This window comes from Vicugna pacos, chromosome 12 (genome assembly GCF_048564905.1).
Source record: "Vicugna pacos chromosome 12, VicPac4, whole genome shotgun sequence".
Taxonomy (NCBI): Eukaryota; Metazoa; Chordata; class Mammalia; order Artiodactyla; family Camelidae; genus Vicugna; species Vicugna pacos.
The window spans coordinates 59,740,041-59,767,410 of NC_132998.1; the positions used below are offsets into that span (position 1 = coordinate 59,740,041).

The window sequence follows — 27,370 nt, forward strand, 5'->3', positions numbered from 1 at the left end:
GCCTTTCTTCATTTCCATCGCTCCTCATTTATACGTTAATCATAGTGTATGTATATATACCTCTATTATATTGTAGTAGACTAAAGTCACTAAAGGTAAAGATGATCTTATTTCTGTATTCCTAGAGCAGAAAAGAACCCAGGCTCTGGCTGGCACTGAGGAAGCGCCATGTAAATACTGAAGGAGATACTAATTTGCATTTTTCTAAAGCATCCTGCCGGAGATAGATAAATGTGTGTATACTGTGAGGGCTTTCTAGATACATTGTTCCATTTCATTCTGATTTTTTTCTCTTCAGGATGTATGTCATGTTCACAGCGAAGGTACTCCCTGCAGCCCATCCCAGAGAGGAGGATTCCAAACCGATACCTAGGCCAGCCCAGCCCCTTTACACACCCACACCTCCTCAGACCAGGTGAGGCCTTTTAACTGTAGTGACTCTCTCTCTCTTTGTCGGTGCTTTATCTAGAACTGTGCTAATAGAAATTTCTGCAGCAGTGGAAATGTTCTAGATCAGTGCTATCCAATATAGTAGCCACTATGTACAGGTGTCTACTGTATACTTATAACATTGCTAATGCAACTGAGGAACTCAATTTTTTGTTTTGTTTTATTTTATTTTATTTTAATTTAAACAGATACATGTGGCTACTAGTACTGTACTGACAGCATTGTCTAGAACAATAAATACAATAAGCCTTACAATTCAGAAGTATCAGTAAAAAAAAAAGTATGTATTTCAAGATGTTTTTAAAGAAAAATTCTGTTTCTTGTTTTTTTTCTTTTAAATTTATTATTTTTTTTATTATTATTTAATGGAGGTACTGGGGATCGAACCCAGGACCTCATGCATGCTAAGCACACACTTCTACCACTGAGCTACACCCATCCCCCCTCAACAGTTCTGTTACTTCTAAAACACAGTTTCTAGAACTGTATTCTAACTATTGATTCCTTGTGAACTACTTTGTTAAAGACATTTTAGAAAACATGTTTTTCTTGAAAGTGTTAAATGCTCACTTCAAAATATTAATAAAAGTGTCTCTACGTAGATTATGCAAGATTTCCAGATGTGATTGTCACAGCTTTGAGATGTGATTACAGTGATAAAGGTGATGCAAAAAGTTGATAAAGGTTTACCTCATTAATTTTTTTTTCTACTGTAAGATTCCAGTGTTACTGCTAGAAGATATATCATCAACTATTGCTCAAATTCATACCTAAAGGGTTTTGTTTTGTTTCTTTTAAAAAAGACAGTTAAGGGATGAACTATGGTGAGTAAAGATCATCCCAAAGAGGTAGGTAAAGTAAAACCAAATGCTCTGTAGAAAAAACAGTCAGGTTTTCAAGGGAGATTAATTGTTGCTTCTGCCATGGGAAGTTAAATGTGTACTTACTATGTAAGTATATATAGTAATAATCGAAATTGCCTTTAGAAATATGTTGCTCTTTCACTGTCTCCACTCAGTGAATGATACCAGTGTGTCTCTCAGTGAGGGCTTCCTTTTGCTGATTCTTCATCAGACTGGAATTCCTGCTGGGAAGTTGACTGAGACTCAGGAAATGCAGCTCACCACTGAAACACACAAGAAATCAGAGGTTTTCAAAGCTGTAAGGTAAGCTTACTAGCAATACAGTAGATATTAATTTAAGTATTTCTCTACCCAATCAACCTAACTGTAGCTTCAATTTTTTTTTTAAGTAGAATTGATACTGAGTTTAACCAGCTTTGAAAATTACTGATTTCTCGTGATGAGATACTTTTACATGGTGAGCTGCATTTTCCAGGCCTTGAAACTAGTAACCATATTGCCAGTATGATGGCTTCTGTATCTAGAATGTTTGTTATTTGTGTTATGTGCATGTTAACTATGTAAGAAATGAATGCAAACAAATACACACACATACATGTTCATACATATGTTCATATAAACTACAGGGATAGGGGAGGAATGTCTGCCTTAATTTTTATTCTCTTTGATAATAGGATTTTGGGCATTGAGGTAAGTTAGAAGGGATAAAAGTAGATAGAATTTTAAAACAGAATTATCAGTGTTAAAAAAACCATCAGATACAGTTTTTGTCTCCAAAACTGTGTAAGTATCCAAAGTATTAATCACTTGTCTTTCTCCATGTAGAGATGCAAAACTTACAGAAGTGTTAAAATAATTGAGGGGTGGAGGAAGAGTAAATTATTAAGAAAAATTAAGAGGCATGTAATACTTTTTAAAAAAATCTCTTTAACAAAGCCAAAGTCAGTTTGTTAGTTTGGGGTATAAAATTATGTCTCTATTATGGGGTTTGCTCCAAAAGGTTTCATATTTGGCATATTTTCCAATACTTGCCAGTACTTTAAACTTTTGAAAAGTATCTCAGTCCCTTTCCTAAATATTTTACAGGTTCCATGTATATTATAGACAAATTGGAGAATACAGATAAGCATGATTTCTAAAAAATTACTCATAATCCCACCATTCAGACAAAACCACTATGGAGATTTTAGTATATGTATCTTTCTAGACTTATTTCTTCTATATATTGTGTACATGTATACACACTGTGTATACTGATCAACGATTTCCTTAGAATAAATTCCTAGAAGTGAAATTACTGGAATTACAGTTCCTTCTGAATTTTGGGGAGCTGTTTTCCTTGGATTTCTTTTGGCCATATCTACCCAAGTTTCCTGAAGCAACAGTAACTTGGAAAATATTCAGCAGAATGACATGGGAGATAAAAGAATTCTGTGCGGGCTGTGATTACAACTGCTTTAGATGGAAATAGAGTTAGATTGACTCCTCCCAAGTCCTCTTAGTGATTTTTAAAGCTTACCCTTTTCTTAAAGAAATCTGAGCATCGTAGACCATTTCTTCTTTTTATGACATTGTCATCTCTGTTAAGAATTGTGTCTGTAGAGACAGAAAATGTCAATTCATCCTCCTTGATCATTAATATGCCTTCCACTTATTATCACCCAGGGGAAAAAGTGATTCCATATAAGAAGGCAAATAGCATTCTGAGCTGTATACTATTACGAACCGTGAACCTCCTCACCCCTCCCCACCCCGACTCCCCCGGCTTGGGCGAAGGAAGGATTTATTACTTGCAGCAAAGTAAGGAGAACAGGGGGTCTTTCCCAAGGCGGTGTCACTGTGAATCTGCTTTTTATAATATCTGTACAAGAAAGACACTTATATAGTTCCCTGACATTGTAAGATGTTCAGCCCCATAAACAACTCCCTTCCAGGGAATAGAAAGAATTAGTGCCTTATGCATTGTTTCCAAAAAACTTAATTTCTAAAATTTTTACCTTCCTGAACAAAATTAATTTTGGAATATGTGATATAATTTGGAGCTTAAGAAAGGGCTATTCAAAAAGTTGGGCTTGTCAGAATGACTTGTCTGACATCCAGAACCACTTCTTAGTTTTCTGTCAACTACAGCAGTGAATAGATTCATTGAGAAATAATCAGAATACAAGTGTGTGGCCCACAACTTGAGGGAATGCTTTTACCATGTACCTTTCTTTCCCTTTTCATCAAATAATGGCTAAGACTATATAGTTGTCGTCAAGTATATTTTAAATGATGAAAAGATTGATTCTAGAGTGGGTTGTAGATAATAATTCTCAAATCTCCTTCCCATAAAGGTTTCAGAATCAGTTAGGTATCCATCTTTCAGTGATAATTCAGTTGTAGTTCTGCCTTAAGCAAGGGGTGTATTTTTTTTTTAAGTTTTGTTAAACATGATTGACTTTAATAACTAAAAGATCAAGACTTATTTTGGTAGGGTGAGGTTTTTATAAACATTAAAATATATGTCCAAGAAATAAAAAACTGAAAGTGACTTGAATCTGTCTAGACCACTGGGTGAGCTTTTTCAAATTATACATGCATGCCAGGATCCCAAAGACTTGCTGAATCAGAATCTCAAGGGAAAGGCTTGGACCATGTGTTTTGAAGTGCTTCCTGGGTGTTTCTGATGCATGCCACTAGCCTAATGGGTCCTCACTCAGCTGGGTACATGGGATGCCTACTGACTTAAGGAGGCAAGCCAGATCTTTAGTCACAGGCCATGTTTTAAAGCAGAGTGTGCCCTCCCCATGTCTCTCTGATGTCCTCATCCCCAAACACTCAGTTCTTAAATCACCACCACCAAACATTTACTGAATGATTACATTTATCTAGCCATTTCAAAACACATTTTGTAGATTATGCCTGATAGGCAGAGTAGTAGTCTAAAAAAGTTTTGTATTCTAGAGTTTTTAAATTTAGACTTATTTTTTCCTAGATATTTCACCTTGAAGTCTACTTGTTTTTATAAAGTAATATATATTTTTCCTACTCCCTGTGTACCTATGGAATTTTTAAAATAAGTATATATTCATATTGACATAGTTATATATTTTCCTCTCATCTTCATCTTGTGATTAGATTTGAATGCAGAGTAAAGACTGGAGTCTTTACATATATAAGTTTATAGGTGAAAAAAACTGTATTTAACTTGTATATATGATACATGTTGGCTACTCATTTCAAGGTACCATTATACTGATAACTAGCTTATAGAAATTCCATAAATTGCTGTCTGGTGCAGAATTACAGAGTATTTCTCTTTTTTTAATACTAAGAGGAGAAAGAAAATTTTGAAATATATTAACTTTCATGTGGTTTAAATACTGGTACATTAAAAATATATACTTGTCTATTTCTCTCTTTAACCTTTGTGCATATTTCTCATTTGTATCCAGAAATTCTCTGTGGTAGAGATTAGCAAGAATCTGCCCCAGAAAAGAATTTAAAAAAGCTCTTGAATCACTTGAAACTCATTCTTCTTGTTGTGTGAAAAAGCCAGAGATGTTCAGGGGTTTTATGTAAATAATTATTTTGATTAGGGATAGTGGTTGTCCCTGCAAATTTTACTGTTTCAAGATCCTGCCTAGCCTTGGATTACCAGAATGACAACCTCTTCAAATGTATATTCTTTATTGTGGTAGTAATTATAACTAATATTTATATAGTGCTTACTGTTCTAAGTATTTCATTAACTTCTTTAATCTTCCTGACATTTTGTGCAGTGGGTGCTATTACTATCCATTTTATAGATGAGGAAACTGAGGCACAGAGCAGTTTGGTAGTTCTCCCTAAGTCACTCAGTAAGTTGTTAAGCCAGAATTCCAACTCACAAAAGTGTGAGTCCACACTTAACCACAAAACAGCACATAACACTTGTGCCAAAGAATACGATCTGGGAATTTTTTTGAAGTCTCTTTTTGTTATAATATTTTTGGTAAGAAGTTCAACTGAGAGAAGTCTTAGTGTAAAAATTATTTCAGCTTTAGAGTTGTCTCTTGGTATCCACTGGTGATTGGTTCCAGGACCCCCTCAGATATTAGTATCTGTGTCTGCTCAAGTCCCTTACATAAATTGGCGTGGTATTTGCATACGTCCTCCTGTATACCTTAAACCAGCTCTAGATTACTTATAATACCTAATACGTTGTAAATATTATGTAAATAGTTGCTCTTGCCCAGCAAATTTGAGTTTTGCTTTTTGAGACTTTCTGGATTTTTTTTTCCCCAAATATTTTTGTTCTGTGGTTGGTTGAATCCCCCAGATGCAGAACCTGTGGATATGGAGGGCCGACTGTACTTTTTAAAAATGTGGCAAAATTTACATACAGTGAATTGTGCAGTTCTTAAATACACAATTCAGTGAGTTTTGACAAAGGTACAGCTATGTAACCTGTGCCCTGTTCCAGATGTAGAGAGCATTTCTGTCACCCTAGAAAGTTCCTTCATACCTCCCCAGTCAGTCCCCACCTCCATCCTTAACCGCTGCTCTGTTTTCTATCAACATGATTGTTTTGCCTATTCTTGACTTTCATGTAAGTGGAATCATACAGTATGGACCCTTTCTGTCTGTCTTGTTTTGGTCAACATATGCAAATAAAATCCATTTAGAGTATTTTTAAGTTAATTATTTGGTCATTTCATTTTTTCAGAGGGGTCTGTTTTACTTTATAAAGGAAACAGGTGTTAGCTTTTTCTTTACCCCCCATACCATACAGTAATAGATCATTTTATGAACTACTTCCTTATATACAATGAAAACTAACTAATACTTAACAGAATTCAAGGACACTGCTTCAGAATCAGACCATGTTAGAATCCTAACCTAAGTTAGTTTCAGAAAATAATTAACATACATACCTAGATTGTAGCAAAGACTTGCATGTTTTCATCCATTTTCAGTATTTATAAAACTTTCCTCTCTGGCTTTTCTCCTTGGCTGGTAAAATAGGAAAAACATTTTTCTTACTCTCTTGAGAGGCCCAGTCGTAAGTGTCCTGGAAGAGCTTTTCTTCTTGGCTGCAGAATCTCAGAATTGATCGTGGAACTTTGCTGTTTGCAGAGTCCAGACTGTGACATCTAGGCATTTGATTGGTTAAATAAGCTTATTAGAGTAGCCCCTCTATCCTTAATTGATTCCACTTGATGAAATACTGACTTTGCTTCTTAATACTTTACAATTTGACGAAGTTGCCAGAATGTCTATTTAGATATAGTTTTATCTGAAGAAATTCAGGCTAGATTGACTGTAATGTTTAGTTCTGTGATCAAAGGCCAAAACAACTGCCAGGTTTACCTCTAGGGTTAAAGTTCATTGCTTTATCACTTTTCCCCCCCTCCTTCAAATGATAAGAAAAGGTGTGTTTTTCCTTGGATAATTTTTCTGTTGTGACCAAGAGTTCTTTGTTTGAAATTTCAGAAGTTTGGAAACATTTAGTTAATTATCACTCCATAGTGTTTACAATTAGTAAGCTTGGGGAAAATGTAGCCAGTGTTTTAAATATTTCTCATGTAGTCATTTGTATGAAATTAGATTTAGCAAAGAGGAATGCTTTGAAGGGTGTAAAATATGGTTTTGCAATCCCTGCTTTGATTTCCAAATTTTTATCTTTTTGCAGAAGTTACTTCCTAATGTATGTATATGTATACTCTAATGAAAATGAGAGATAATACATAGGTTAGGGTCATTAATACTATGGGTTTTCTTCTTATCTTCCAAAGTTTGAAGAAAACACACAAAATGAATTGATTTTTTTAATTTAGTTTTATTACATGGACTGCAGCAAAATGCAGGAAAGGGAGAAAGTAGAAAGATAAAAAGGAGAGATTGGATAACCACCAATTATAACCAGCCTCTGCTTTTATAAAAGTATTTACTACTTGGGTAAATTGGGAAACTTCCAATATTGAGTAACAGTGGCAGACTTAACATGAATATTTATCAGAGAGATAAATAGTTAAGCTGTTCTTTGCTCTGGTACATAGTTCAGCATTCTGCTCAAGAGCCCTAAGGGACTCTTAGCCAACTCAGTCCTGCGAGAAGGAAATGTGGTATGAGCTCTTCTAAGACCGACTCTGTTGCTTTGCCTAATTCAAGCTGACCAATTAGGCCCTCTCTTACTTATTTCTTTTATTTCTTATCAGCCTCCTCAATAAAAATGTAAATTTTTCTATTATAGATAAATAAAAGTTAAATTGAAATTATTAATGGGTCACAAACTGCAGAATTTTCTGGAGAGATAAACTCTGCTTAGGTAAAACAACTAGACAGTTCCAAGGTAATCATAAAAAGGGGGGAGGGGATAGCTCAAATGATAGAGCATGTGCTTAGCATGCATGAGGTCCTGGGTTCAATCCCCAGTACTTCCTCCAAAAATAACCTAATTACCCTACCCCTCCCAAAAAAAACCCGAAAAAATAAAAGTAAAATCAAGCCCATTAAAAAAAAAAAGTAATCCAAGGTAATCATAAACAGCTGAGTTACATGTACTGAACATGAGTACTAAGAAAACTTGAAGGACTTTGCTCCAGCAGTTTCTCTCCTGGGACTATACCATGGAAATAAAAGCTTCAGTATATAACGTATGAAAGTACCCTATAGGTGTAACTACAAAAGTGTTTATTATTGCAGCAAAAAGCTGAAAATAGTATGAATGCCCACCAGTATGGCAATGGGTCAGTAAGTTATGATAACCCCAAGAAATACTATGGAGACATCAAGCAGAATGAATAGGAGCTGTGCCGGATGACTTGGTGGGAGGGACTTCTATGAGATATTGTTGTGTTAGAAAGCAACATACAGAAAAGACTGTGTAGTATCCCATTTTTGTGAAACACTAGTGACTCAAAAAACCCTTAATGCAGGTGTATGTGTATGTGATTGTATGAGTATTGAGAAAAATAGGAATGGATACATACTTACAAACAGGGGCAAGGTGCTATGTGGGTGGAAGGAGGGAAGGGGAGTGAGGACTCAAACAACAGAGGAAAGGGGGATAAATGTTTAACTATTGAAAGAGTTCAGTGTGGTGTGATTACATTTATATACAACTACAATATAGAGAGAGAGAGAAGTGAAGAAAACTAATTTAAAGAAATAAATCAACATGATCTGGGCTAATCAAGAAAGCCTTTTGAATGAGGAAAGTCTAAAAACAAACGTATATTGAGCCCAGCATCTTGGAGTGGAATTGTTGTGGAGAGATAAGAAATTTTAGAAAGGGGACACATTGTAAGCAAAGTCATAGGGAAAGAACAGATTGGAATGACTTACATAAAACGTAAGAAGGAATTAATTTCAGAATAATTGGGAGAATGATAAGAAAAAAGTTGGACAAGTCACCAAAGACCACATGTTGTATGATTTCATTCATATGAAATCTCTGCAATAGACAAACCCATAGGGACAGAAAATAGATTAGTGGTTGTCAAAGGTTGGGTGGATTTGGAGGAAACAGGGAGTAACCACTGATTGGCATGGAGTTTCTTTTTGGAATGATGAAATATTCTAAAAATCAGTTAGGGTGATGTTTGCACAATTCTGCAAATATACCAAAAATACCATTGAATTGTAGATTTTAAGTGGGAGACTTATATAGTATATAAATTATATCTCAGTAAAGGTGTTACCCAAAAAAGTTAGCCAGATAAATTGGAGTGACCTGGTAGAGAACATTAAGATCTAGGCTTAAGAGTTGGAATTTGATCTAATGGACAATAAATAGACATTTTTAGGCTATGAATATGGAATAGACTATCCATGGCTTCTCTTTTTTAGTTTCTTTTTTCTCTTTATATTTGTATTTTATTTATAAAAGTATATACTCATTGAAACAAAATTCAAATAATATAAAAAATGTTGTTAAATAGAAATTTTTAATTTATCTCATTCCCATAGATTACCACTATAATATTATGATTTTTAAAAAAAATTCTTTTCTGTCTCTTTTTTTTTTAACATAGATAACATGGTGTCCATCTTGCTCTTTATGTTTTTTTATACTGCAGTGTTTCATGGCTGTCTTTCCATACTTGCACATGGAGACTGGCTACTGCCAGAGAATAATAATAGTATCCCACATCTTGGAGTCATTGTTAAGATTAGACGAGTTGGTACATGTAAATAATTAGAATAGAACTAGACACGTATTAAGCATTCAATAAGCATTAGATGTTGTTTTACTATTATTAAGTGTAGGCTTAGAGATACAGCTTTTGTGTGTGATTGTTTAATAGTTCTTTTCTTTGGAAACCTAAAGTGAAAGCAAGCATAATCTCTATTTCAGAATTGAAGCATTCACCCATTCATCACTGAGCTAGCAGCCAGGCAGTCTGCTAAATACTAATGCTAAGAACTAACACATAACACTTCATAACAAAACTTCTTAATATGGGTTTTTTTGGATGAGCTGAAGGGAATCTGAGACTCTGAAAACAGTATGTCAAAAATTTGTATGTGCCTATGTGCAGTTTAGTAAACAGAATAAGTCCATAGCTTATAAAAGATTCTATAGGGCATCTTTAAATCCTTAAGAACCATATGCTTTATCAAATTTGATTCTCATGACAGCCCCAAGAGGTAAATAATTACTAGAGTTTTTGGAGGCTACAAAGATGGCCCTGACCCTCAGAGAGGTTATGTATACCCAGCTCACTGGTAATACAAAGTAAAAAGTAAAAAACTCTATTAGAAAGGTATTATTATGCCTTAGAAATTCAAAAGGAGAAATTTATTCTAGCTCTTGAAATTGGGGAGAACTTTTTGGCCTTAAACACTGTTACATTAAAAACTATAGCTCATTTGACAAGTATTTATCAAATGCCCACTAATGTCAGTTGTTATTCTAGGCCCTGGGAATATAACATTGAGCAAATAGATACAAATCTATATCTTCATGGAGCTTGCATTCTTTTAGGGAAGTCATACACAGATAATGTGATCATTCTCATCACCTTACATATTAAAATTTAACGGCAACTTGGATTATTTGACTAACAATGCCTTCCACATAGTAATATATACAAATATTGGATTGAATGAGTAAAAGAATGAACCAAAAAGCTGGAAGAGACCTTAGTAGGTCATGATCCCAGTTTTCAGGCAGGACCACATTTAACTATCATTTCTTCCAAATTTTTGCAATGGAGTAGAAATTTGAAACCTGGATTATCCTTAATTTGCCATGTGCTATGAGGAGATTTGGTATAAATAGAAAAAATGAACTTAGGTGTCTCCATCTGGTATTAAGCTATCTTAAGTACTTTGGCACTATAGAAATACGAAACATCATTGTTTGTCATTTCTAGGGGAGGTGACACCAGGACTATCCCAGGTGGAATATGCACTTCGCAGACACAAACTAATGTCTCTAATCCACAAGGAAGCACATGGGCAGAGTGGGACAGACCAGACAGTGGTTCTACTGTCCAACCCTACGTACTACATGAGCAATGATATCCCCTATACTTTCCATCAAGACAACAATTTCCTGTACCTGTGTGGATTCCAAGAGCCTGATAGCATTCTGGTCCTTCAAAGCCTCCCCGGCAAGCAGTTACCAGCACACAAGGCCATTCTTTTTGTGCCTCGGAGAGACCCCAGTCGAGAACTTTGGGACGGCCCCCGATCTGGCACTGATGGAGCAGTAGCTCTAACTGGAGTGGACGAAGCCTATACTCTGGAAGAATTCCAACATCTAGTACCGAAACTGAAAGGTAAGTGGGAACGGAAGTCAAATCACAGGCCATATTATGATTAAGACCTTCCTTGCCTATTTAAACAAAGTTCTTCATTTCATAAAATGATTATCATAGCAGCATTCCGTGAGCACCCTGGAAAGAATGTAAATCTTTTCCACAGAACTTTAAAGACTTCGTGTATTCATTTGCTAAATCTTCATTAGATTATTCATCCACAGAGACTGCTAACTGTCCTACTTTGAAATCCCAGAGAGAGAATTTTCTTTTAAAGTGGAGAATGGGCATGGGCCACTCTTCAAGATCACTGACTAGTCTGTTGACCTTTGACTACTACTTACTTCTTTTGCCAAGTCTTCAGAAAAAAGGCATTCTCGAAAAATTATCTATTCATCACCAGCTTCAGAATCACCTGGTGATGCATACTAGAATTACTAATGCATGATAGGTACTGGAAATGTAAAATCTGAGGCCCTCACTCTATACCTCCTAAATCAGAATCTGCTCTTTACAAGATTCTCAGGTGGTTCATATAAACATTTGAGTTCCTGCCTCTCAAAATAGTCACTTTCCCTACATTTATTCTGGTGAAATTATGATCACTCAATGTTTTGGGACTTCTTTTCTGGAACTTTTCAGAATATACACTACATTATAAACTATCCTTAGTGGTTCTTGTAAAGTTCCAGAAAAGAAGTCCCAAAACATTGAGTGATCATAATCATAACAGCTCTGGGGAGCATTTTAGTTTTTCAAGTGTCCAAAAGTCACTTAGAGCCAAATTTGATAAATAAGATAGATGATCAAGTTGGAAAATACTGATTTTAGACAAAATAATGTATGATTGCAAAATTTTAGTCTGATATTTCTGAAGTCAGTCTCTAAAAGAGACTTGCAAGGTAGTTTTCTGCAGTCATGGAGTAAGACTGTAAAACTGAGACAGTTGGTCTGTGCTTTCAAACACGGACATCAGGTAGTAGAGGTTGTCTTACTTTTTAGAAACTGCAACAGTTAAATTTCTACTGAAGACAAGGTTGGAGTTTTACATGTAATATACATTGAAAACCATTTTTGTTTTAAAGTAAAAATATTTAAGAGATTGTATCACTAGTACCTATCCAGTCAGAAATCTTCGGACTTTTCTCCTCTTCTGAGCCAAAGTACTTTGTATAAAACATGCAACCCTTCAGTCTTAGGTTGTTGGGAATACTGCTTACAGGTTTCTGTCAGGAAAAAAGAAGGGAACAAGTGGAGACCTGGTGTAAGTGGAAAAGATTTTCGTAACGAGCCTTCTTATCTTGTATCAGGGAAAAATTGACCATTTCCTTGGGTCTCTAAAGTGAGAAGGTGACCTGTGGTTGTCTATAATGAGACATGGCAGATGGGAAAGGAAAGATTCCATGGATACGTGTAGATGAGCTTATGTTACCAACTGCGAGAGCTCCTCTCACCAGTACTGTTTGTAAGGGATGGAATATTTTTACCCATAAGGTCATGAGCTGAGTACTTTTTTCTGAGTGTTCAGTTATTCAACAATGCCTTTAGCTCAGCTGTGGTGTGGAGAACTAATTGTCATAACTGTTCTTTAACAGTTAATAAATAATAAAATCAAAGCTAAAGTAAAGCTTGTCTCATCTGTCACCTTTATAGAGAACACCGCAGTTTGAAGGCAGAAAAGCTGTATGCTCAGTCTCAGAATATCTTGCTATTTTCAGTGAATGACCTTTCCAGTGATTTCTCATCAAATCCTTCAATTACTTTAGTCCTGAGAGAGTTTGTGCTCAACCCTTTAGAGTTCCGCACTACACATTTTATAGTTTTGATTCTTGTTCAAGTCATTGTAACAGGTGGTGTTTTATTTTAAATCTTTTTGGTTTCTCACTTTGAGCTGAGACACATACACTGTGGTATGACTGGATGAGGCCGGCTCACACACAGCTCCACAGTGACTACCTGCAGCAGCTGACAGAGGTCAAAGCCAGGAGCAAGAACAAGGTCCGGGCTGTCCAGCAGCTGGTGCAGCACCTCAGGCTGATCAAATCTCCTGCAGAAATTGAACGAATGCAGATTGCTGGGAAGCTGACATCACAGGTATGGTTACTACTGAAAAAGCTCCTTCAAAATTAAAGAATCTTCAGCACTTAGGGTTCAGTGGGCACCTTGAGGCAGTGCAGCAACCTCACAGCACATGGACATTTAGCTTCTACTTTGATGTATATATATATATTTCACCACAATAATGTTTTAGCCATTTTTTTTCTTTTATGTTTTAGCCATTTTTAAGTGTACAATTCAGTGACATTAAATACACTCACATTGCTGTACAACCACCACAACTGTACTTCTCCAGAATGGTTTTATGATCTCATACTGAAACACTGTACCTATTAGGGAGTAAATCCTCATCCCCTCTTCCTCTAGCCCCTAGTAGCCACTGTCCCACTTTCTAACTCTGTGAGTTTGACCAGTCTAGGCAGCTCATATAAGTAGAGTCATCCAGTATTTGTCCTTTGGTTTCTAACTTATTTCATTTAGCATAATGTCTTCAGGATTCATCCATGATGTTTGTAGCATATATCCAAATTTCCTTCTTTTTTAAGACTAAATAATATTTCATTGTATGTGTGTGCAACATTTTGTTTATCTGTTCATCCGTTGGTGGTCATATGGGTTTTTTCCATCTCTAAGCCAATGTGAGTAATTCTGCTGAGAACACTAGTAGAAATATCTGGTCAAGTCCTAACTTTCTTTGAGTATATCCTGAGAAATGGAATTGCTGGATTAAATGTTAATTCTATGTTTAATCTTTTTGAGGAACCACGATACAATTCACAAGGGTTCCAATTTCTCCATATCCATGACATTCTGGGTTTTTCTGTTGTTGTTGTTGTTTCTGTTTTTTTGTTTTTGTTTTTTTTTCCGGTAGCAGCCATCCTAATGGGTATGAAGTGATATCTGATTTGGGGTTTTTCTTTAATATAATTTTTAAAGATTACACTCCATTTACAGTTATTACAAAATATTGGCTGTATTTCCCATGCTGTATAGTACATCCTTGTAGCCTCTCTTACACCTCCTGCTCCCCAACCCCTAGGTTGCCCCTCCCCTCCTTCTCCCCATTGTAACCACAGTTTGTTCTCTGTATCTGTGAATCTACTTTTTTTGTTATATTCACTAGTTTGTTATATTTATTAGATCTACATATAAGTGATATCATACAGTATTTGTCTTTCTCTATCTGACTTATTTCACTTACCATAATGCCCTCCAAGTCCATCCATGTTGCTGCAAATGACGAAATTTCATTCTTTTTTATGGCTGATTTGCATTTCCTTAATGGTTAGTAATGTTGAGCATCTTTTCATGTGCTGATTGCCGTCGAAACACTTTTAATCAGTATGTTTCACGCTATGCCTTAACCAAAATATCACCATGCAGAAATTTAGCAAAACAGCTCCAAATAATTCCAGGAATTAACAGTTTACCCCACCCTGATCCATTTTTAAGGCTTTTTCTAATAAGATAAAATGCTTAGTTTAATAACAATTACTTGCCTTACAATGTCTTATAATTAGATTAGACAATCAAAATGCACGTGCTGAATCCAAACATTTACAGTATTTAATGTGGGGTTGGTATAGATTTAAACAGATAGCCAAACCATCCACTTGTACTTTCTTGTGTTTTTGTACAAACTGTACAATTCTTTTGCTTCTCGGATCTATCTCTCTCTCTCCTTCTTGGCATATGTCTGCTGAATTATTAAGAATCATAATCTATCATGAATCAACTGTAAATATTCACCAGCCAATTCTCCTACATAGGGGATAACATCCTGAGAAGGCTTTAATGCAGTCTGCCATTATATTTGATCGTTAGTAACATTATTATCATAAGTTTTATTAGTATCTACAATGTTAATTTTACTTATGACTCCATATTACACCTTACAACAATACCTTTGTAGTTACAGGATAAATCAGGCAAAATAGTGGTATAATTATTTTGTTGTTCCCCACCCAGTCTACCTTTTCCCATATACCATGTAGTATTTCTCATTAGAGTATAAATCAGAGGCCATATCTGTTACTTCAGAGTCAAAACATCTTGAGTACATAGCCATGTTCCTTCTCCCAGGTTATGTGGTTTGACAGATACTGGTGCCCAGGGAGAAGAGTCCTGCAACAGAACCCATTAATCTGCCACAAGAAGCACTGTAGTGCTATTTCAAATTTGTCCAGTACTCACAAACTGCTCTATAGGGAAAGAATGGTTAGCACTCATTTGGGGCACTAAAGCCAGTAAAGAGCACCTTGACAGGTTGCATCCTCTAGTTAACATTTTCTGTAGACTGCAGGGCCTGTAACTCTCCCATAACTGTGTACCCTGGATTTCTGCTGGGGAATCCCTGGCCATAGTGCTTGGGGTACCTTGGACTCCATTTGAATTAAGATATCTAATGACCTCACTTATGTTAGCATGCAAGCTTGTTCTGTTCCCACTCCTGGGTTGATCTGGGCATGTTGTCTGTCTGTGCTCTAATTAAAAGATTCACTTTGTGAGCACTGTGTCATCACTTCAAGTGGCTTGCCACACGTGTCCTTACTCCTGGAACAGGATACCTTCAGGGCACCCTATTCACGTTAGTAGTCTTTTTCAATCATAGGTGTTTCCTCACTGAAAGCAAGCCTGTGTGGCCAACACTCCTAGCCCAGCTCTCATTTCAGATGGGCCAACACCAGACGTGTTGTTGCCATTAATTACTAACTGCTTTAGTATAATTAAGAAATAAATTTGGTACCCCGAAGCAGTAATCCCTCCAGGCCTAGATCATATGAGAAGTAGTCACTCCTGAACAGACTTTGGTTTGACTTTTCTATAGCACTTCCCATGACCAACCACAACAAATTTCAAAATTCTCAGGAATGTAGCCTCACTAAGTTTCACTTAGTTCTCTTTTTTTTTGTCAGTAATCCCAGTGTCCCAAGTGTCCCTCCTCTTCAGGCCTATTCACCCACAGTAACAGGGCAAATAGCTATTTTTAGACATAATGTTATTATGACAGATGGGACATGTCATTCTACCATCATATTGTGATACCTTTTTTAAATCTTCATCATACAATCAATGGCTACATAATGTTCATTTAGATTATTTTTTGTTTTTTTGAGGGGGAAAGGTAATTAGGGTTATTTATTTATTTAATTTATTTTTAAATGGAGGTACTGAGGATTGAACCCAGGACCTCGTGCATGCTAAGCATGTGTTCTACCACTGAGCTATACCATCCCCCCCACCTTATTATTAAATCAGTGTTTTTCAAGTTCAACCAGTTAAATAGTCCCACAGTTTGCTTCCTAACACAGATCCTCTATGATAGATCCACCCTATGAAATGAGGATCAAAGAAGCTAGCTACATTCATATACTCATACACAGAGCTCCTGTCTCTTCATCCATTTTGAGGACACATGCACTCTGGAAAGTGTGTTTGTTAGGTTAACTATTGTCTAGCTCCCTTTTTGGCTCTTGAGAAGAGAAGGAGATTTCATCAGAGCCCTTCGCCCCAAGAGGCTTCTGAGTCAAAGCTAAGAGAAATACTATTCTCTTGCTTTAAACGTCTCTTGAGACACCAAAATTATGTTAATTTTCCCTTTTGTGGCACCCATTTATTGGTTCCCTTTCCCTCAGCAACAGTCTTGCCTTTCCATTTATCATTAATTTTAACCCACACCTTTCCCCCTAAAGTAGAATGTTCTGTTACAGCCACTGAGCTAGTCCATTCCCAATAACGAGGGGAAAGATTGGATAATTACAGAAAAATGGGGCTATACTATTAGCTGTAGGGGCAATTTTTATTAACAATATGAGCTTCAGTGGGAGCCAGTGGTCCATGCCATTGTCCAGTGCATCTGCCTGGGTTGAATTCCTCCATGTCCATTCATTTCATGGACCTTTGTTGCTATTTCAGAAGATCAAATTAGGCCATCAGCTTGTTATTCCGATCACCTTCAAACCCTAGCATAGGGTTTTTTGGTGAGCATCAACATGTCCTACTTTGATTTGCCCTTAGAATTTCCGCAGAGATTTACAACAGGTGGTGGCCCACATGTGGGGATCTTTTATTGTTCAGTTATTTGTGGCCCACTTGTTAGACCAATTGCAAGTCTACTGGCAACAACCCAGTAGTCAGTATTTACCCACATAATAAGGCTCTTATTTGTGTCCGGTTCCTCTGTCATGGCTGGGAACATAGCATGTAATTCAGCTTAGTGGATCAACTCATTCTTACCTTTTTTGTTAGGGATTTCACCTTCTGCTGGACTCAACATCTGCTTTCAGTACCAAATTGCCCTCAGTTCTGAAACTACCATTGGTGAACCAGACCAATTGCCTAGCATCCTTGGGCAGTTGGTGAGGAGGAAGGATCTGAGAAAAAGGCCCATGGGTACCCTGGTGACATGCTCCATATAGTGCATTTCCATTTTATGATGGAACGCCTCTGGGCCTTGCCCTTTTATTGGAATGCTTTTCTGGCATGAAGTAATACTGTAAATGTATATTGGAAACCACTCTACGTGAATGTAAATTGTTGCAGGCTTTCACTGGTGACTGATAATGAGAAAAATGCATTAGTGAGATCAGTGTGGGATACTGGTCTCCTTTAGTTTGTTGTATCCGTTGAGTAGTCTGGACCATATTGGGGACAGCTGAGTGTCTTGAGAATGTGGTGTTACTGAGCCCCCCTCTCCCGATGGCCTACTGTTAGTGACTTGATTCATTAGCCTTCCTCACAGGCCACTGGGCTGTCTCAGTGAGTTTATGAACACTAATATAACTGCACATGAAATTTCTTTATTCAGGGGAGTACTGCCTTCCAGGTATCCTGTAGAGTTTTCGGTTTTCTGGCTGAGTTGGCTTAGGTTAATTCTAAAGGCTCCACGTTGCCTGTTTGATGAGTACAGGATAAAGGGATGATCCTAGTTATTCTTTTATATATATATTACATATATATATATACACATTACATTTATATATATATTACTCAGTAGAGGGGAGGAATTTCCATTCAAACGTTATCTCCATATCAGTTATGCATTCAGGTAAGGGAGACACCACAATATATATTGTTTTATCATATATTCCAACTTTTAACCAGACTTTAATTTTTATCCCTGTCACAGCATCCTCATGTTCCCCTGAATTAACTCTGTCATCCCTAAGCGTCTAATTTCAGCCCTAAGCACTACTGTACACTATGCTTCTGTACCCAGTAGTTCTAAAAGAATTTCTTCTCTACCTCCAGTCATTCATGTATACATTTGTAAAAGGTCTTGAATCCCCTGCCAGGGACCCTGGAAGAAGATTGATATGAAGACCAGGGTCCATTTATAAGACAAGGGAGAGGCAGGGCAGTTGTCCATCTCTGGATATATATGGTGGACCCCTCCCTTAATCCATTTTCGTAAACTAGGGGTTTCCCTGTAACAAAAGTGAGCTCTAACATTCTCCTCCACTCAACAATGTTTAAAGCCAGAGACATTGCTCCTTGATCTTAAATTCTTAGGAGCCATTTTTAGCAGAAGTTTATCAGAGTGTTGCATGTAAATCTAAAAAATGGCCCATTTCCTTTACTGAATAACCCCTTCTGTGGTTTTTTTGTCCTCCATCTATCATTTTGCCCTACTTGAATTATCTTAGTTGTAGTGTGTCTCACAAGCTTAGCTGGTTTGTCAAAAATTGTAGTGGCCCAGCTTCCTTTGGTTAGAGCTCCCCCTGCAGCCCAAAGAGGGTGAACCTCATCTAAAGAAGATTCTGAGCTTGTTTGCAGCCAATGCTGAAAGCCACAACCACACCAGAGTTTTTTAGCTGAACTGCCATCGATTTGCAGTTCTCTTCCAATCCATTTTATGCTAGCTCCTAACATTCAGTTTCTGTCATTTCCAGACTCCACTGATTTCAAAGCCAATGTACTTCAAGCTAGTGGTGGCTTGGCAATCACCTAAGCTCATAGTTTCATTTTCATCCCCTTTATCAGAATCATTCTTTTTTCTTTCAAAATAATGCCTTAACCTTATGTAATTAATAATAATTCAGATATGCTGGAAAAACTGGGTATCCACATGCAAAATAATGATGTTGAACCTCTACCTCATAACATATACAAAAATTAATTCAAAATGGATCAAAGACCTAACCCTATGAGCTAAAACTATATAAAACTCTTAGAAGAAAATATAAGATTGACTCTTTATGACCTTGAATTTGTCAGTGGATTTTTAGATATGGGTCTAGTATTCACAATATGTAAAGAATTCTTGCAACTCAAAGACATATATAGTCAGCTGGAATTAAATGCTGTGAAGAAAAATAAAGCAATGGAAAGAGATAAAGCATGATGAAAAGTGCTTATTTAGATAGGGTGGTCAGGAAAGGCCTCTCTAAGGATGACACATTTAAGGAAAGATCAGAATATGAAAAAGGAGCAGCCAAGCAGATATTCCCATTGCTTCCCACTTGCTTTTCCTCTCTGGGGCTTTATGATGATGTCATTACCTTGTATTGAGAAAAGTTATTAAAAACATTCCTTCCACAATTCATTTACTCTCAGAATGTAAGAAGTCGAGAGAAGTCTGTAGTTGTAGTATCATATAATCATATCTCTGTGTAACTGATTTGTTTTTATCCCACAGACATTGGAAATTATATAGCTGACAGTTTCTCTTTCCACGTTGACTGCTAGAAAACTCAGGGATTAATTTGTGCCCTGTCCTCATTGGCCATAGTACTTGTGAAGGTCATTATGGTGTGCCTTTTTTTTTTCCCTAGCTCCATTCTCCTCAAACCTTGATTTTCTTTAACTCTACCATGAATTTATGCTCTCCTGTTATATTTTATGTATCCATGTAAGTTAATCAAAATCCTTTCTAGAACAAGGTGAATTATAAACATGTATATTTATAAAAATAGAAAACATATAGTCAACTATACTTCAATTAAAAGTAAATAAATACTAAAAAAAAATCATAACACATATAATGTGACTATCACAGAGAATTAAAGTCTTTATTGTATAGGCCAGTGGTTCTCAACTGGGGCAGTTTTGTCCCCCAGGGGACATTTGGCAATATAATTATCACAGTTGCGGAAGGCTACTTTCATCCTATGTTGAATAGGACAGCCACCAAATGAAGAATAATCTGGCCCAAAATGTTGATAGTGCCAACGTTGGGAAACACTGCTATAGACTGGACCAGTCAACCCATAATTTCATACATTCCAGGGCTGTTGAAACATCTTGTAACCTAAATGACAAGTGTTTCCATGTAGCTTATTCTAGCTTACAATGTATATTCTAACTGGGAAGGTTGGGTGCCCTGCCACTAAGTCTGTCTAGTCCACTATTCCTGAAAGCACTTTTTTCCTCTTTGGAAATCTATATTATGATGCCTGCAAAGTCACAGCTTCAGGTCAACAGAATTGAGGAGAAAGCTGCTTTTCGTTTGAGCTCCAGTATTTTGAATATTTGAATAAGCAACATAGTTAAAATGAGACTGTTCTTTTCATCCGTCCTTCTCTTTGCAGGCTTTCGTAGAGACCATGTTTGCTAGTAAAGCCCCTGTGGAGGAAGGCTTTCTTTACGCTAAGGTGAGCTTTAAATGGCTAGAAAAGTTTTGCTGGAGGCAAATGTAATTTCATTGATTTGCACATGGCATCCATTTGGCTTTCATGGAAGTGAGCAGGATATCAGTGGAGAGGATTTGGTTCTTAAAGTCACAAGTAATTTATTAGATGAGCCTAAAATGTGAAGAGCCACAACTAAAGGAGAAAATTGCAAAGTATAACAGATACAGAAGGAAAGACTTTCACAAATGTGAGGTAAGAAGAATACTGTTCAAGTAAATGTAAAGGCAGAGAATCTGAGGCTATATGGTAGATATCAGATACGAAACAGTCGCCAGCTCTGTCCTAGGACATAATGAAGTTAGTAGAGTTTACCACTTGCCTAGCATCCTTTTTCATAGTTCTAGAGTCTGTAGGTTGGTAGCTTTTTGAAAGGTTGAAATTGCTCATTGAGAGCTGTTGTTCAAAATGCAAGCTGTATTCCAGTGTTGATCTAAATAAAAATAAACAAACAGTAATTTTACATGACCATCTCTGTACTCAGCCTTCATTGTAAGTTTTCTGTGTTCTCTTCTTGACTTAACAGTTTGAAAATCATAGGAAATTTAGAGCACTCAGAAGGAAAGAACAGATTTAATAATAGATTTGAATAACAGTATTGGGCTGAGAACGAAAAAGATGGACTGAGTATATACATCTATCAAAATTCATCAAATTGTACATCTGAAAAAAAAAGAAATGGACTGAAATTATAGCATAAAATTTCAGTTAAATGTGACGGATGGTTTTCTAGTAATGACTTCAGTACTTGAGTGGACGTATGGGCCATTGAAGAGAACCTGGGCTGGGACAGCCCTAAAGAAATCCTTTCTTCAGTTTAGACTTTTAGTCATACTTTGCTGTTGTTTTTCAGTTTGAATTTGAGTGCCGGGCCCGTGGTGCAGACATCTTAGCCTACCCACCTGTGGTTGCTGGAGGTAATCGGTCAAACACTTTGCACTATGTGAAGAATAATCAGCTCATCAAGGTACACAAAATGCTTTCAGTGCTGCTCCCTCTCGGTCCAGATGCCCTCTTAGAAAACTCACGGTCCCTTCACCCTCAGCTTTCACAGAATAACTGCCATTCATAAATCATGGTGTTTATAAAATGCTTTTACAGGCATTATCTCATTTGATCCTTCCATTAGCACTGTGAGGTAGGAGCAGTTATTAACATGCTTGTTGAATAGATGAAGAAAATAAACTTTAAAAAATTAGGTAATTCATTAGTGCTGAACCAGCTATTCTATTCTAAAGCCTCTGCTCATTTCCTTTGATAACACTGCTTCTCTAAGGACTTGTGGCAGCAGTGGGCCAAGCACATTGTGGAAGCAGGCAGATTTTAAGGATACCTTATTAGCTGTGAGGGAAGTTATCTTTTATGGTTTTCTCCCCAAGTGACTATATAAACAGAGAATTGTGTATTCCTTTAATAAGTCTACTTCTAATTATATATTTTAATATACAGTAAATTCAAAAGAATAAATATAGCAAATGTGTGAATTATACAACATAATTTTTTTAAATGAATACCCGTGAACCAACCAGTCAACTCAAGAGCTAGAGCATTACCAGTATGTTACATCTACTTAGGTACCCTTATGCTCTGCCATCCTACAGCCCCTCTCCCAAAGGGCACTAACTGATACCCTAACTTTTTGTCACTGTCTTGATTTCTTTCAGTAGTTTTATCTTATAGACATGATTCCCCCAGACAATCTTCATTAGTTCTACTTGTTTAGGGACTATATAAAAGTTACATACTTCTGTATGTAGTTTAGGGGACTTAACTTTTTTTTAACTCAAGTATGACAATACACATTTTTCTACTATTACAAGCAATGTTCTGTGAACATTCTTGTATATTATTCATGGTATATAAGTTCTCAAGTTTGTCTAAGGGACATTTAGTAATCGAATTGCTGGGTCATCAGATGAGCATATTTGCAACTTTAATAAAAAATACCAAACATTTCCAAAGTGGTTATATCAATTTATATATCTCTTCCTTCTGAGATAGTTTGGTAGATTATATTTTTCTGCCATTTTTGCTAAGTTTTTTAATTTGCCCGTAGTGTTTTCTTATCTTTTAATCTTTTGTGTTCGTAGTTATGTACCTTTTTACATTCTTGATATATTTTTGCCTTTTCTTTTTTTCTAATAGATCTTAATAGATCATTTCTTCAAAATGTAAACATACATATTCCTTATGAACTAGCAATTCCTTTTATAGGTATTTTTCCGAGAAAAATTGAGACATATATCCACAAAATGCCTTGTACTAGAATGATGATAGCAAGTTTACTCATAATAATCCAGGGGTCCATAACCAGGATATTGCCACATGGTAAATTCTTAAACTAAAAAGGAGCAAACTATAGCACTACCAACCACATGAGTGATCTTGAAAGCATTATGCTGAAAAAAATAAGCCAGACACAAAAGATTACAAACTATTTGACTCCATTTATATAAAATTCTGAAATAAGCAAAACTAATCTATAGTGATAGAAATTTGATCAGTGGTTGCTTCTGATGCAGCGTTGACTGGGTTAGGGGTGTGAGGTGTGGTTACATGGCTGTATACATGTGACAAAACTGACTTAAATTTGTATGCTGAAGATCTGTGCAAAGAAATCTCACTAGAGGTTTGTTGGTTTTTACTAGTCGTTTAAAACCAACTTTTCACATCATTAATGCTGTTTTGACTTTGTTTATCATCTCATTACCTGGTGCCCTGGCCTTTGTTAATTTTACTCTTCTACTCTTTGTGTTTATTCTTCTGTTCTTTTTCTAGCTTCTTAAATCGGATGCTAAACTCATTCATTTTCATCCTTTCTTCTTGTCTGGTTATTCAAGGATAGAGATCTCACTTTCATTAGATTCCTACATCCTCTCCGTTCAGTCCTTCAGTGGCTTCAGTTAGACATGTAGCAGAGCTCTCTGTTTTTAGCAAGCTAAACTGTCTTTTGTGTTTACATTTGCCTTGTCTGTCTCTGTCACACTCTAGTTGGTAGGTCTGTCTCTCAGGAAACTAAATTTTCTCCTCATTTGTCTAATCTGCTACTTCCGCCATCCACTGAGTGTTTTATTTCAGCACTTGTTTTTATTTCCATTTGGTTCCTTTCAAATCTGCCTAGTTTCAGTGGTCTCTTGTTTCTTGTTAATCTTTGTGATTCTATTCTTTATTTAAACATCTCATAATAGCTATTCAATATCTGATCATTCCATTATCTGAAATCCTGGAATATCTAAATTTGGTATTTGTTGTTCCTACTGACTGTCACACAATGACCTACTGCCTCATATACTTGACAGCCTTTGGTTATGAGCTCATATTTGCTTCATGTTATTTTTGGGAAATCATGCAAGCCCAAACTGGGGGGATACTTCCTTTAACTGTTATTTGCCTATGCTTTAGCCGGAAGTGAAGTGGGTCCTAATGACCTGGGCCCTGTTATCTGCTGTGAGCATCCTGGGTTAATGCAGTGATCTCCGGTTCATTTTCCCCACTTTGCTACACCTCCTTTCCTGTAAACTGTAACACTTACCATATCACTGCTCCCAGTTCTAGTTTCAGTTCTGGGTTGTCTTTATTAAAATAAAATTTTAAAAAAAGTCTTTAAGACGTCTCTTACATGATGTAATGTCATCATTTCATAAAATATGTTTTTATCCACGATCTAGTTGTTTTCTAAAATTTATTCTATCATTTTGCCAGAAAAAAGCTACTTTCGTTCTTAGAAGTTGCCATTGTTACGTTTATTCTTATTTGGCCATTATTCTGTGTGCTAAGTTTCTGTGCTTATTTAGATATGAATAAGATATGGCCTATCTTCAAGGGTATAAATAGAAAATTTCAATGTAACATGACAAGTAGTAAAACTGAGATGTACCCAAAGGGGTTTTTTTGCCCCTACATGTATTTTGATGGAGAGCAGAAGGGGAAATGATATTCTAAAGTTAAATGGTTAAAGGTAATTGCATTTGAATAAAGGCCCTGGATACCAACTTGTATAGAATTTTTTTTTATTAGTAATGATAATGGTAACATTTATGCTGTGCTGATGTTTACACCTAGTAGGTCAAACCCAAGCACTGTGGTTCCAGAGCCAATGCGCGTAACTGCTATACAGTGCCGTCTTACTTGAGCCAATGTGAAGTCATTTGAAAAACTTAGGTGCTATTTCTTGTGAGAAGGAACCAGAGAAGATTAGTCTCCTTTAAATTAGACCTTTTTTTTTAATAAATAAAATGAAAGCCATAAAGAGTTTAAATTAGAAGAAGAAACAACCGACAGTTATAAAGTCACCTGCTTTTGCCTACCTTACTTTTGTTCCAGGATGGGGAAATGGTGCTGCTGGATGGCGGTTGTGAGTCTTCTTGCTACGTGAGTGACATCACTCGAACCTGGCCTGTCAATGGCAGGTAGGGCTTCTACAGATCCCGCTGCTTCTTAGGAGTATGAGTTGGAATGTGGATATATTTGGAATAAACAACTAGAGAAATAGACGGGTCCCCTCTAGCTCAGGTTAACTGCCTTTGCAGAATTCCTGGTTATTTTCCTCAAGACTGTTTTATTCATTTATCTCAGGCTCAGGCACCTAAAAACACCTAGTTAATACACATGCACACATATTTTTAAAAAAATAAACTTAAAGTTTTAGTTTTCTGATTATATAAATAATATTTAGATTATGGTAGAATACTTTGGCCAGATTAAATCCCCATAGGTAATAATTATAGAATCTGGACAAAATATTAAAAACTAGTATTTGGAGGCACCAGAGAGCTTCCAAAAACTGGCAACTGCAGCATAAATCTTTCCCTGAAAGAAGAGCTATAATGAGTAAGATGATAAGATTTTTGCTTGAGGGCATTCCCCAATCCACACAATTTAGGCAGCAGGAAGTCGCTATAGCATTTGGGCATAAGGTGTCAAAGAGCAGAGTTAGGTACTAGCAAACAACCAGAAAGATGGGGGGAAATCCTGGAAGAGAGGGTTCTGCAGAGAGGGTGAGACCAAAAATTTGCGTATAAAATATTCCAAAATCCTTGGCTGATCACTACATTATAAGTTGGGCAGAGACCCCAGGAGGCTGAGCAAAATACCAGCAGCTAAAATTTGAATGGACTGAGCAGAGCTTTTAGTTGCTTCTTACTAAGAGCAGTTTGCAGTTTTAATCCAGCCAAGTTAACAAAATCTCTTTTCAAAAGAACATAACAGAATTTTAGAGTCTCTACATTGTATTATTCTTAATTTCCAATATTCAGTTAAAAAATTGCTAGACACAAGAAGAATCAGGAAAATGTGACCCATAATCAAGAAAAATATAGTCAATAAAAACAGATCCTAAATAACGCTAATGTTCTGATTAACAAACAAAGACTTTAAGGCAGCTAACAATAGATGTACTCAAAGAATTAAAGGAAGATATAAGTGTAATGTGTGAACAGATGGAGAATCTGAGTAAGAAATAAAAAAATATAAAAAGAATCAGGGATACTGGGGAGATGACAACAAAAAATAGTTTTTCAATCTCTCCAAATTGTCCAATAAGAATAGAGCAACTAGGTAGCAAAACCAAATACTACCTGATGGGGTATCACTAAAACCTCAATATGCAAACAGTTATGAACACACTACGTACAGCCACAAGGCCTGGTGGTATCAATATCTGTGTGGGAGGCAGAAGGAGGCAGCAATTGTAGGGAGTGCTATGAGAATGATATGGGAACCCCAAAATACCTAACAACTATTCACTAAAAGGATGATGAACCAGTCTGAGAACAGAAGCTGAAAACAGGAAGGATTTGCCAATCCAATGGCCCAAGAAAGTCTGAAGGTGCTGAGCTCCCTTCTAGGACAGGGGCTCAGACTTAAGGGAAACTGCTGGAAGTAGATTTAAAACTGAGTAGGTTAGGGACTAGAGAGAGGAAGGAATGAGATCCTGCAAACCACAGTGGAGGGGGGGAACTAAACCAGGAAAAATCAGAAAGCAGTTGCCATATGTTTTACCACTACACCAAAAAAGCAGATTACATTCTGTGAAGCATAAATCTTTCCTAAATCCTGCCTCACTCTAAAAGTACAAGAAAATTGATTTCACATAAAATAAGCAATTAAAAAAAGCATCTAGGTTAAATCTCACACAAAATTATTAAAAGCAAAAAGAGAATAAGGAGCAGAATAACATCCCTACAGATGATGAAAGCATGCCACATGGCTGCAAAATAAAACAGTGGCCTGCTGTTTCAGAACAACCTGAAATTTTTAAGCAGAGCATTCAAAACATGAAAGAACAATGTAAATCAGAATTAGAAAATCTTAGAAACAAAGTGGCAAACTCAGGAAAGAATTAGAAATAAAATTTGAAATCATCCCAGAAAAAAGTCTAGACTTAAAGGTACCCAATAGCAACAAAGCACAATAAAACCTTAGAAAGAAAGAGAAGGTGAAACGAAAGAAAACTTTAAGAATCAAAATAAAATAAAAAGAAAAAAGATTATAAGAAAAATGGCAAATATTAAAGATAGGCAAAGAAGTTAGAATATACATATAAAGGAATCCCTGAAGAAGAAAACCAGAGCAAGGGGACAGAACAAATACTAAAAACTACAATTCAATAAAATTTTGCTGAAATTTAAAAAAAAAATTG

At 36.3% G+C, this 27,370-nt stretch overlaps 1 protein-coding gene across 7 annotated transcripts in view; it reads left to right on the top strand.

The window, feature by feature from the left end:
• XPNPEP3 (X-prolyl aminopeptidase 3) overlaps positions 1 to 27,370 on the top strand; it is a 56,444-nt gene that overhangs the window by 10,102 nt on the left and 18,972 nt on the right. For 5 of the 7 annotated variants that reach the window (XM_072973584.1, XM_072973585.1, XM_072973586.1 and 2 more), the window contains exons 2-7: positions 299 to 415; positions 10,658 to 11,065; positions 12,936 to 13,138; positions 20,632 to 20,694; positions 21,584 to 21,697; positions 25,054 to 25,139. In XM_072973584.1, coding sequence (XP_072829685.1) covers positions 304 to 415; positions 10,658 to 11,065; positions 12,936 to 13,138; positions 20,632 to 20,694; positions 21,584 to 21,697; positions 25,054 to 25,139 — 986 coding nt within the window. In that variant the 5' untranslated portion in view covers positions 299 to 303. Of the gene's footprint in view, positions 1 to 294; positions 416 to 1,468; positions 1,617 to 4,750; positions 4,874 to 10,657; positions 11,066 to 12,935; positions 13,139 to 20,631; positions 20,695 to 21,583; positions 21,698 to 25,053; positions 25,140 to 27,370 lie in introns of those variants that run through there. The other 2 variants (XM_072973588.1, XM_072973587.1) reach the window with 2 other exon arrangements.